The sequence below is a fragment of the Alexandromys fortis genome, unplaced genomic scaffold (assembly GCF_014885135.2).
Source record: "Alexandromys fortis isolate MF-2015 unplaced genomic scaffold, M_Fortis_MF-2015_v1.1 scaffold_44, whole genome shotgun sequence".
Taxonomy (NCBI): domain Eukaryota; kingdom Metazoa; phylum Chordata; class Mammalia; order Rodentia; family Cricetidae; genus Alexandromys; species Alexandromys fortis.
Genome location: NW_026067921.1, coordinates 4,226,833 through 4,239,284, shown reverse-complemented (window position 1 = coordinate 4,239,284; position 12,452 = coordinate 4,226,833). Strand labels below are relative to the sequence as shown.

At 44.8% G+C, this 12,452-nt stretch overlaps 1 protein-coding gene across 1 annotated transcript in view; it reads right to left on the bottom strand.

Annotated features, from left to right (window-relative positions):
- Nucleotides 1-1,880: 1,880 nt before the first annotated feature.
- Scn11a (sodium voltage-gated channel alpha subunit 11) overlaps nt 1,881-12,452 on the bottom strand; it is a 76,291-nt gene continuing 65,719 nt past the window's right edge. Inside the window, exons 24-26 of the mRNA XM_050141564.1 lie at nt 7,683-7,783; nt 5,914-6,184; nt 1,881-2,902 (exon numbers count right to left, since the gene is read on the bottom strand). Coding sequence (XP_049997521.1) covers nt 1,881-2,902; nt 5,914-6,184; nt 7,683-7,783 — 1,394 coding nt within the window. The remainder of the gene's footprint in view (nt 2,903-5,913; nt 6,185-7,682; nt 7,784-12,452) is intronic.

The window sequence follows — 12,452 nt, the reverse complement described above, 5'->3', positions numbered from 1 at the left end:
TATGCATGAATGTGTCTGTGTCTCTTTCTCTCCGTGTTTCATTTTCATTTTTTGTGGCTTTTTTTTATTATTAAATTCTCTTTCTTGCCTGTTTTCTAAAAGGAGAGAGAGAAAGGTGTGGGGTTGGATGGGCAAGAAGGTGGTAAGAATCTGGGAGGAGACAGGGAAGGGGAAACTGATCAGAATGTATTATATGAAAAATAATTCTTTTTAATTGAAAAGAGAAACCTTGGTAGGGATCTACAAGGTCCCACTCTCAGAGGTTGCCTAATCTGCTCCATCATTTACCAATTTGGACCCTGTGGAGAACTCGACCATGACTTTAGTGACTGCCACAAGGTCTCTACAGTCCTGCATGGGAAGCCCCGGAACTCATCTCACGAGATTCCTGGTCCCATGAGCACCTCCTTCTTCTTCCTATCAGGATTCCAAGGCTTCAAGGTTCTGCTCTCTGTCGAGGTGATCAACACCACCACCAAAGACAACTTGAGGGAGTGCAGGGTCAGTTTCTGCCACCAGGTAACAGGCCATTACTGACGGAAGTCAAGGCAGGAACACGGAGGCAGGAACTGAAGCAGAGATCACGGAGGAACGCTGTTCGCTGGCTTACCCTCTGGCTCACACTTGACTTTCTTTTTATACAGCCAGGCCCACCTGCCGAGGGATGGGGCTTCCTGCAGTGGGCTGGGCCCTCCTGAATCAATCTTCATCAAGACATTTCCTCACAAACCTGGCCAAAGACTCTCTGACTAAGACAATTCTTCAATCTTCCCTTTTCCCAAGTTACTCTAGGTAACTATAAAACTAACTGGCACTCCCTGTCCCCATGGGTGCTGGGAATACAGGGGGCTTGCCACCCCTGCACGACTGATAGTTCTAGGGGTGCCAGAGATCAAACTCTGGTCCTCATGGCTGCCCAGCATCCAAGTTCCCAGCTGATCCATCCCTGGTCCTGGCTCTAACTCTGTAGGGACTTTCAGCAGAATCAGCCAGACTACTTTGTTGGTTCCATGGTGGCTGCAACCAGTTCGGGCTAGCTCTTAAGCCTTTCAGACATGCATTTCTTTCCGGTTCCTCATCCAGTAACTTCTGCGTTTGTGTCTTGGAACAAGTCATGGTGGGAACATTTGCGTCACAGAAATCTGTGACTTCCGAGACACAGGCCTCTTCCTCGGGAACAGCCCACTGCTAACACCTTGCTGGCAAATGCCTGGCTCCAGGCCATATTAAACCACAGTTCGCACAACCGACAACAAGAGGGAATTTCAGCCCACTGTCCCAAAGAAACGCAAGCTGGGCATTTCGTTTTCTATTTATTTGTTAAACGCCTGTGACAGAGATCAGAGCTTCTGAAGACGGTGCTAACTGGCATATCAGGATCATGCTTCAGGTTATACTATACACCCATTACTCCTAGTGTGACGCTAGTGCTGGTAGAGACAGCTGCGACAAGCTATTTGCTTATTGCAGGTTCTGACTTCTCACTTAGCATGCAAAAGAGACATGAAACATTAAACACGTTGGGAAGTGTACCGAGAACACAGCCTAAGAATTTCATGAGATTTTCCTCCTTCTCATTCTTTTATATTTACATAATTTAGACTGTATTTCAAGCCTACCATTCCTGTGGACATCCTTTGCGGCCCCTCCCAATGTCTTCATTAAATTAGTCCCAGTGGCTCACAGGTAACCTTATTGTAAAACCTTTCGAGCATCATTTTTAAATGAACTCTAATATATTACCTCTTTTAGCAGAGAAAAAAATTAAATGGCTTATTCAGCGAACCCACTGCTTGTTCACACACCGAGCTATGGCGCTCGGGAGCTGTGGGGAGGGGGGGCTGAGCTGTGAGACTGTGAGGCGGGGAGGGGGCGAGGGCTCAGTCATAGTGAACCTTGACCTTGGCCATATCCAAGCTAGACAAGTCTCCGTTACACAATTTTTGGTGGGATGGGCTTGACCTGTCTTGCAGCTTCAACCTGACCACCTTCTGCATGTGTTTTCGGTAAGCCCTTTGGATGACGGCAGCACACAGCTCCTCCTCCTTCCTCTTGGTGGTGGTGACGATGGGCTCATACAACTTTCTGAAAGGGTTGGCCTCCATAAACTTCTCCTCCATCATTGCTTTCATGGTATCTAAGCCACTGGAGTTCCCGAGGACCCGAGTGGTGAAGGCAAAGAGAACGTCCATGCAGTGGAGCCGATCGCCCATCACCATGGGCAAGTCCATCAGTAGAAACTGAAACTTGTTAGGCTTGGCCACCCGTAACGGCTCCGGCAGGGCGTCGGCAAAGTCAGAGAGGGCCGAGTACTGGATGAACTGGGTTGCTTCTGGGTCAAACTTCTCCCAGATCTCATAGAAGATATCAAAGTCATCTTCACCCAGAGGATCCTCGCTTTCCTCCGTGGCCGTATTGAAGTTCTCCAGGATCACGGCGATGTACATGTTGACCACGATGAGGAAGGAGATGATGATGTAACTGACGAAATAAATTATGGCTATCCGTGGCTGCTGGCAGTCTTGGGAGGAGTTGGAGCCTTTTGAAACCAGCATGGGGCCGAGGAGGGCATCCCAGCCAGCGGAAGTGGTCACCTGGAAGAGACAGAGCATGCTGCCCGAAAACGTTTCAAAGTTGAAGATGTCGTCGATCCCGGAGCCCCTCTCCACTTTGGAGAAACAGTTCATCCCGAAGATGGCGTAAATGAACATGACCAGAAAGAGCAGCAGACCGATGTTGAAGAGAGAGGGGAGAGACATCATCAGAGCAAAGAGGAGCGTCCTGATGCCGCGCGCCGCCCGAACCAGTCGGAGGATTCGGCCAATCCGCGCCAAGCGGACGATTCTGAAGAGCGTGGGTGGGAAAGGAATGTCGCTGTTCTCCAAGCCAGAAACCAGGGTACCTAGAGAGGGAGGACTAGTGAATTCCCAGGATGCGCTCCAGTTTGGAACCCAGCTAGATTTCCACCTCAGAATCCTACTGGGGCCAACATGTTATCCAGACTTTATCATTTATACACAAAACTAAGAAATGTCCACCTGTGCTTTAATCTGAAAAATAATCTCTAAGAGCAAAACCTTTTTAGATGGGACTTTTGATAGGGGATGGGACGCATATGCCATTGAAGGTAAGTAAGGAAACTATGGCAGCTTATAAAGGGTTATTATTTACGCTGCATTTTCTTTTTAACTACCCATGGGGCAACGCCTACCATGGTTTTCCCTAGTTACTGAATGCGGATGGAACAGGCTTTTTTTTTTTTCTTCACACGTTGAGTCTTTGAAACTGTACAGAGACATTTCTACTGAAGTTTGGCTTAAGCCTTGATCGAGTTACAGGGGGAAATTGTGGGATCTGAGAGATCCAAGTTTCATAGCAGGGAACATGTGCTCATTCACCTGGGGTTCCAGTACAGCCTTCTGCATGCAAGGACAGCCTAACTGCTGGGAGCAGGCTGCAGGGAGGTAGCAGCCTTGGGATGCTGCCCGCTGAGCTCTCCTGTTTGATGGTCTGCTCACCCCGAGGACCACTCATACGTGAAGTTGAGAGACATGTCCTCTGTTGTGGACACCCCAGAAATGGAGTGAGTCCCAAACAGAGCTTTGCTCAAGCTGATGAATATTTGGGTCTAAAATGTCACCCTGTTCTCGCCGTGCCTGCTCAGCAGGCAAGAGCTAAGGGGCACTAAGGAGTTAACATTTTGGCCCAAATATTATAGAATGGCTGGAACATGCTTGCCTTGTGTAGACATGGTTTTCCCCTTGCTCTGAGGTCATTAGGGATCACGACAGTGAAATGTTTCTGCCAGTCTCCTGATGACTACAGAGGACTCGCTGTACCTCATCATCTGCGCATATAAAATACTGTGCTGATTGAGCAGATAATCCTAACAAGGTAAGAAGGCACCAGCCCAGCCTCACAGGCCGTTTGAGTAAAGCTTAAATACTTCCTGGACTAATCGGTCCTAAATGAATCTGTCCTTTCTCTGAGGAGTTTTTTGGTTTTTTGTGAACCACATGACTTGGTATGCAAACTCAAATGAGTGAGTCCTGCTCCTCAGTCGGCTTGCTCCCTCCTAGAGAGAGGCTCACGTCTGCTTACTCTTATGTCTCTGTGCACAGAGGGAGGAGTCTGGGGACTGCGGGGGGCCAGATGTTGGCCGTGGACACATAAGGTCCATGGACTCCTGCCTGCCCACACGAGGGAACTGATTTGGCTTGGTGTGAAGATTCTGTCCTCTGTGGGAGCGAAACTCCTGGTAGCATGTGTGACTTCAGTCCCTTAGGAGCTAATGGAAGGATCCCAGAGATATTTCTAGAAGCTGCACGATGCCCAGCACGCCGTGAAAGGGACAAGAGAATGATGACCCCTGTGCATGTGGACAGAAGGGCTCATGCCACTCAAGGGAGTGTATGTGTGCTGGGGGCAGGGGGCGGGCTCATATGATCACCACTGTCTAACTTCTAATAATGTCAGTTCCACCAGAACTTGTGCTCGGGACTGAATAATAAAGATCGTAAGTCTATTTGGCTGCCAGCGCCTGGGCCTGTCTAAACTATCTACATAAACCTCGCGGCTTTGAACCCAGGCAGACCCCGACACGATCTGCATTATTTGGCAGCGAGAGAAACCAAGCACTCAGATCTAAGCCCTGTGAAGCAGCCTTTTCCAGACAGGGTTGAGGCGCCATTTGTAAAGTCAGTTCTCCTTGTCTTTGTGGCTTTCTGAGCTACGAGGAAGCCTCATGGGCCCTGCTACTTAAGGTAAAAGGTGAAATTTAGTCATATGTAGCTCGCGCCTAGAATCTGAGCACTTGGGAGGCTGGCGTAGGAGGGTTCAATGAGCTCGAGGCCAGCCTGAGCTATGTGATGAGTTCCACGTCAACCTGGACTAGAGTGAGACTCTATCTTAACATTCCTCCTCAAGCAAAAGGGAAAAAGAAAAAAATCAAATTAATGTATTACTTAAAATTGAACTTTAAAGACCCAAATAAACTCTAATAATTTAGGCACATGGAATACACTTAACATGCACACGGATGACTTGGTTCTCAGCACTGGGGGTAAAAAAGAGAGAGGGTGGGAAAATGGCCCAGAGATTAAGAGCATGAACTACTGCTGTTCCCCTGAGTTTGGTCACCAGCACCCACACGAAGGCCTTCCAACAACCCGCCACTCCAGCTCCAGAGATAGTCAATGTCTTTGGCCTGGGTCTCCTTGGTCGCCTACATGCATAATTTCTAAATGATTAGAATAAAATTCCAAAAAAGTAAAAAAGAAAAGAAAACCAAAAAAAGAGAATCAAGTATAGGATAATAATTATCTTTCTTCCATTGAGATTTATGGCTTATGGAGTGTTCTGTGGTTATGAAAAATCCACTGAGTGTAGAATGAGGCTTGCTGGTGGGTGAGACATGAACAGCAGCCCATGCCCTGGCTCCTACACATGGCATTTGGGATGGAGAACAGGGACTGCTTATCATGTGAGGCAGTCTTGACTCCTGAGGAGGAGGCAAGGGAGCCCCTGCAATACCCTATGATCCGACTGCTGCTCTGGTACCCTTTGTGGGTCTTGAAACACAGGCACCATCATCAGTACTAATGGTCAAACTCCTAAAATCAAAAACCGTCCCCCAGGCTCACTGTGGCACAGAAGAGGAAGCATCCCAGTTCAGCCACCTGAGATGTCAGGAACCACTGTAATAGCTGTTAGTGGGGAGACTTTGCCCCCCTTACTGCCTGCGGCACTCTTCACCAGGGTACACCTTCCGTTCCGCTCCCCACCCCTTTCCCCAGACTCTACATTAAGCCTCATCTGTCGCTCTGTAGAGAAACTTGACACACTCCTAAATGTTCATCTTTAAGGTTTACTTCTGCCTTGTCATGGAAAGTCCTGGCTACTGGTTTTACTTACTAATAATAGAAAGAACCACGACCACACAATCAAATAAATTCCAGCCATTGGTGAAGTAGTATTGCCTCAAAGCAAAGATTTTGATGAGACACTCTACGGTAAAGATGGCCACAAAGGCTATGTTGAGAATATCAAAGATTTTCTTCACTTGCTGGTCCTGGCCTTCAGATTCAGCCATCATGATAATCATATTTAGGACAATAAGACCCAGAATGATGATGTCAAAGACCTGGCTTGTGACCAGGTCGAACACAAAGGCTTGACATTTGTTCTGAGGAGGAAAAAGAAAGAAGATAATTACGTCATTAAAACAACAAAAGTTGTTTTCTCTTACAATGAAGGTGGTCCCTTGAAATATACACAGACCCCTTTCAAAGGACAAGAAATTCTTATAGGCTCCCATTTTGCTTTGCTTCAAATTCAACTTGGTGACTGTTTTTAATGTGCTTATGTTTTACTTTTAAATCTACCTTAAAACAAAGACATAAATCAAAAATATCCTCAGTATCAAGACAACTTTGGTGGAGTGATGGGCGGTGGTATGATGAACAGAAGTGTGACAGACGGTGGTGTGATGAACAGTGGTGTGATGGCAGTAGTGTGATGGGCAATGGTGTGATAGATGGTGGTTTGATGGACGGTAGTGTGGTGTGACGGGCAGTGGTGTGATGGATGGTGGTTTATGGACAGAGGTGTGATGGACTGTGGTGTGATGGGCGAAGGTGTGATGGACTGTGGTGTGATGGGCGGTGGTGTGATGAACAGAGGTGTGATGGACTGTGGAATGATGGATGGTGGTGTGATGGGCGGAGGTGTGATGAACTGTGGTGGTGAGGGGCTGAGGTAAAGCAGCTCATGTAGGCTTCAACAATATAAAGATGAGCCTCTATGTCTGCATCTGCATTTACTCAAGAGAAGAACACAGAGAACATCTACTTATCTTGGACTAAATGGAACAGACAACTTCAAGGCTCCATTTGTCCATTCTGAATAATTAGAGCTTCAGCAAAACTCTGCATTAAAGCAGTTCTCTGCATTAAAGTCAGTTGTTAATTCTGGTTGGAATAAGCTAGAAAAACAGCATCCCAGCCTAACAATTACTAAAGATGGAGAACTGATTACTTCATAGGATGACTGGGAGTGACATTGAACATTGACTCCTTTTTTTAAGTTTTAAATTTTTTAAGATTTATTTTTGCTGGATGTAGGGATGCATGCCTTTAATCCCAAGTACTTGAGAAACAGGCAGAAGGGTCTCTGTGAATTCAAGGTAACCTGATGTATATAATGAATTCCAGGCCAGCCAGAGCTACATAGAGAGACCTGTGTCAAAAGAAAATTAATATATTGTCTAGGTTCTTCATAGTGAAATAATGAATATGCATGTCTAATTTTCTTAAGGACTTGGGTGCCTCTTTTTTTTTTAAGTTCTAAGGTAGCACGTGTAAAATTTTTAAAGATCCTGGGGGCCTGGAGAGAAGTCTAAGCAGTTAAGAATGTATGCTACTCTTACAGAGGACCAGAGTTCAGTTCCTAAGCATCCCTATCAGGTGGCTCACAACTGCCTGTAACTTCTGCTCTGGGGATCTGATGCCCTCTTCTGGCCTCTGTAAGCACTGCACTCACATGAACATACACACTTCCACAAATAATTTAAAAACACTAAGAATACTTCCTTTAAAAATTAACAGGAGACTTTTTTTTTTAAGAAACGTGTGCCCCTTGCAGTCTTGCATCCTGTGTGTGTATTTAGTAGCGGTTGCTCTCACCAGTGGTCTTGGGATGGGTTTTTGAGGTTTTTTGGTTCCTAACTTTTTCATTGCATTATAGTATTTCTTCTGTTCTTCTGTCATAAAAATGTCTTGGCCACCTAAGTGCACGGAGAAATCAACAGCTAGTTAGTCACCACCAGCCATTTTACAAATCAAGTACTGAAGTTTTGGAAATAATTGTAAAGTTACAAGTCATTTTCATCAATAGTTCCTATTCCAAAGGGGGCTGAAAGAATATGGACCAGGGACCAGAAGGAAAATTGATTTTAGAGTAAGGGATGAAAAGGGCAGTTGTGAACTACTCAAGTGAGGTGCTGGACCCAAACTCTGGTCCTCTGCAAGAGCTGTGCATGCTCTTAGCCTCTGAGCCATCTCTCCAGCTCCCTCCCTGTAGAACTTTTAATATTTCATCATCTCCTGTGCTCTTGAGACCAATTTTCTCAGTGTAGAAAAGAGAAAGAAAGATATCAGAAGAGAGGGGAATGAACCATCAGACACCTGTTCCTACATCTGTGTTTCCTTGTAGCTTTGAACTTGGAGTATCTCTCTCTCTCTCTCTCTCTCTCTCTCTCTCTCTCTCTCTCTCTCTCTCTCTCTCTCTCTCTGGAAAAGCCTAGAATCAATGACAGTGTCTATCTATACCAGACTGTGGTTTTGAAAAGCCCCAGCACTCATTAGTAAATGAACCAAAGGCAGACAGAGAGAAAGAGGGTCTGACTTAAGCCTGGATCTTCCTGTCACTCCATATATAAAAATGCTGCCAAGTACGAGAGTCTGGTTTTATTTCAATCCTGATTTGGACCCAAAACTTTAATATAAAGAAACAAAAAAGATAAAAAATTAATAAATCTTTCAGGAAAATTAAAGGTAGCTGTGAATACTTATGTTTTAAAAAAAAAAAAGTCAGTGATCTCAGGTGAAGAACGTAATGACGTGTCTGCCCAAAGGACTTAGGAAAACAAGAGCAATCAGTAGCTGGGAAGAGATTCGCAAAATGGGAAGAAGTGAAGAAACTAGGACTTCGTTCTCTGGAAAGACAAACAAGACTGAAAAACTTTTAGTCACTATTAGTTTCTCTAAAAGAAAAAAAAATCTAATTAATAGAACTTGAGACCAAAAGGAGCTATACATGCAGACCACATACAGAGACACACCCAAAAATGCCAAAATGGAATTCATTATTTTATATACTAATTTAGAAAAATAAAGCAAGACGTAGGAGGTAGCTTGTGCATGTGATTCCGGTACCTGGGAGCTGAGGTAGTAAGATTGTTATGAGTTTGAGGCCAGCCCGGGCTAGCCTGTGAGTTCCAGGCTAGCCTGTCTCAAAAAGTCAACAACAATAACAGTAATAATAATAACAGTAGCACTAGCTATCATAACAAAGAAAATTAAAGGGCATGACAACCTGAATAGAGCCAATTTGATGAATTTGAAGAATTCATATAAAGGTTTTCTGGTGATGTAATGACATTGCGGCTGTGTTTGAAGCCAGATGTGTGGGCAAGCAAGATGGCTCAGCAGGTGAGAGAGCCTGCCTCACAAGCCTGGAGACCTGAGTTCGATCCCCAGAACCCACATAAAGATTGAAGGAGAGACCTGGCTCCACAAAACTGTCTTCTGATTTCTGCATATTTTATATACCCAGTTCACCATGCACACGTACATACAATAATACAAATATACAATAATAATAAATGAAGTTTAAAAAATTTGAAAAAAAGCTTGAGACCATCCTGGGCTTCATTGTAAAATCCTGTATCCAAAAAAAAAAAAAAAATCAATACAAAACAGAAGACTGCAAAGTTTAACTCTTCTTGGGACTGTTCTTCATTTTCTGTGATAAAAAAGAGATATGTTTTGAAATATTTATGATGAAATGAAATAAACCCCACATTAGGGGTCTGCGGTGGCGTTCCTGGCAGCAGAACGTTCTTCAGTAGTAAATGCTCCCCTGGGTGCTGAGGGTTTTAGATTCATGCTAGAATATTCTTGTACACTTTTGAAATTTTCCATAAAAAAATATCACAATAAAACAAAAGGATGCCGTGGTGTGATCCACAAAAGGCTTCCCAGCCGCGAGGTTGAGTGGAGCTGCAAGGCTGACATCCAAATGGCTGGTATTGATCACAGTCAGGACATGCATTACAGAGGGGACCCAAAGCCATTCTATCTCCCTGCACAGCAGACTCGATAAGGCTGTGCCACAGCAGCACTGGACTTCCTGCAGAGGCAGAGGTCAGTCTGCAGCAAGGCGCTGTTCAGACGGTTTAGAACAGGCTAATGGAAGAATATTACAAAGCCTTAGCAGAGTTACAAAACCAAAGAGCAAACACTGACAGAGGGCTTGAGAAGTACCTGTGTGCTTAAAGGAAAGAAAGCCCAAAGGGGGAGTTTGATTGCACAAAAATACTCAAGTCTTTAAAAGTTTTTTTTAAATGTTAATGCAAAAATGTAAGAAGTTATGGCTGGAGAGATGGCTCGACGGTTAAGAGCACTGACTGCTCTTCGAGAGGTCCTGAGTTCAATTCCCAGCAACCACATGGTGGCTCACAGCCACCTGTAAGGAGGTCTGGTGCCCTCTTCAGGCATACATGCAGACAGAACACTATATACATAATAAATACATAAATCTTTTTTAAAAAAAAATTGTAAGAAGTGGGGCAGGGAGATGGCTCAGTGGGTAAAGTACCTGGTATGCAAGAACAAGAACCTGAGTTTGATCCCTGGAACCCACATAAAAAGCCAGGTGAGGGCTGGGTATTGTGGCTAAGTGGTGGAACATTTGCCTAGCATCCACAAGGCCTTGGGTTTCACCTCAACACTAAAAATTAAGTATGCACAAGCTGAGCCTGGCAGCCCATGCCTGCAATCCCAGCACTGGGGAGGCAGAGACAGGCAGATCCCTGGGGCCAAATCAGTGAGTTCCAGTTCAATGAGAGATTGCCTCAAAAAATAAGGTGGAGAGACACTGGGGGAGATCTCAATGTCCAGCTTCCACATACATGTACACATGTATACAAACACACACACGTGATGTAAAATGGGTCACAAAACAGATGCAGTAGGTTGGACAGACATAAGAGAAGAACGGCAGCTTGACTTTAAAATAGTCAAAAGATGCAAACAGATGGTCCTACTAGGAGTCAGGACCACCGATCTGGAACAAGGCATATAACCTCACTCCTGATCACTGAAGGGAATAAAGAACCATGGTTGGCACTTTCTGCAACTTGTCTAGGAAAAAGTCTGTAAGTGAGCCAGCAGGACATTAGGACTCGGTGCATCTTAGTCTGGAAGGTCCCTGGGCACCACCTCTAATGTTTTCACTACAGGAAGTTACACTAAAAAAACAGTCAAAGACAGCCAGAATTTTAAGAGTGCTCAAGCCAGAGAGAACTGCAGAAACAATTTAACTGGTGAAAAAGAGACCAACAAACAAGAGAAATTATGGCTTATAATTCAGCTCCTATGTGCGCACACACATACATGCGTGCATGTGTGCACATTGCATACGTGTGTGTAGACAGGTGTGTGTCCATGTGTGTGCAGAGGCCTGAAAGACATTGTGCGTTCTGCCCTGTCTCTCTCCACCTTCTGCCCTTGTGGCAGGGTGTCTCTCTGAACTGAAGCCAGGCTGGAAGTCAGCAAGTCCCAGAGGCCCTCTTGTCTCTGTGCCCCTCAGCACGAGAGGCTCTTTACATGGGGATGGGGAAATTTGAACTCAGGTCTTCATGATTGCACAGTAAGCACTCCTACCCACTGAGTCATCTCTCCAGCCCTGAACATTCTTACAGCAAAAATGATCTTATAAAATAGGCTACGATTAGGGGTCACGAGAAAGGGGAGAGGAGGAAAGGAGTGGAGAAAAATGTATAACTCAATAAAAACAGTAAAAAATAGGCTATGACTAATGAGATCATACATCTCAAAATTAAAAGTATAAGATAATCCTAGTAATGCGATATATATATATATACACATAGATACATACATGCACACATATATATGTATGCATATACATATACGTTCATGTACATATGCACATATCACAACCATCTCTAACTCCAGTTCCAGGGGATCTGAAACCCTCTTCTGGCCTCCATGGGCACTGCACACATAAGGTATGTAGATGTACATTCAGCCACACCAGCACACGCAAAACAAATTTTTTTTTGTTTTTTTAACCAAAGAGGATTATTTCAAATTAAGCCAAAATGGTGAGGCATCGTCTAAAGTGGTCATTCTTTGGTGACTGATGTCGCTAGATCTAAAAATTTCTTTTATTTTTCTTAATTTCCAATGTTAGTTCAGAGTTCTAGGGGTTTTTCCAGATCAGAAGAAGAAATATCAGATTGTTATCTCCTGGGAGGGAAGCCTCCCTCGCTCGCCTTTCCCTCAGTCATCTGTGGGAGCAGCTTCAGGGATTGAGGCTGGTGGGAGCCAAGACACAGTAACTCAGACGGGAAGGCCTTTTGTCGTCACTGTGCTGTGGATAACAAAAGACTCTTGAGATGTTGAAATATGACTTCAGTGTCACACATGCCAATCATACTGGCTACGATTCTCTTCAGGGCCAATTAGCAACAGCCTGAAACTCAACAATAGTGATCTGAATTAAGACAGAGCTCAAATACCATGTCTGAACAGAATCCAGATAGCGTGCCCTTAGCTTTGAGAAGACTGCTCTTGAGCAGATCGGAACGGCGGCCGTGAACAGCCTTCTCCATGAGAATCACATCCCTCAAAACCTTGGCAGAGCTGGGC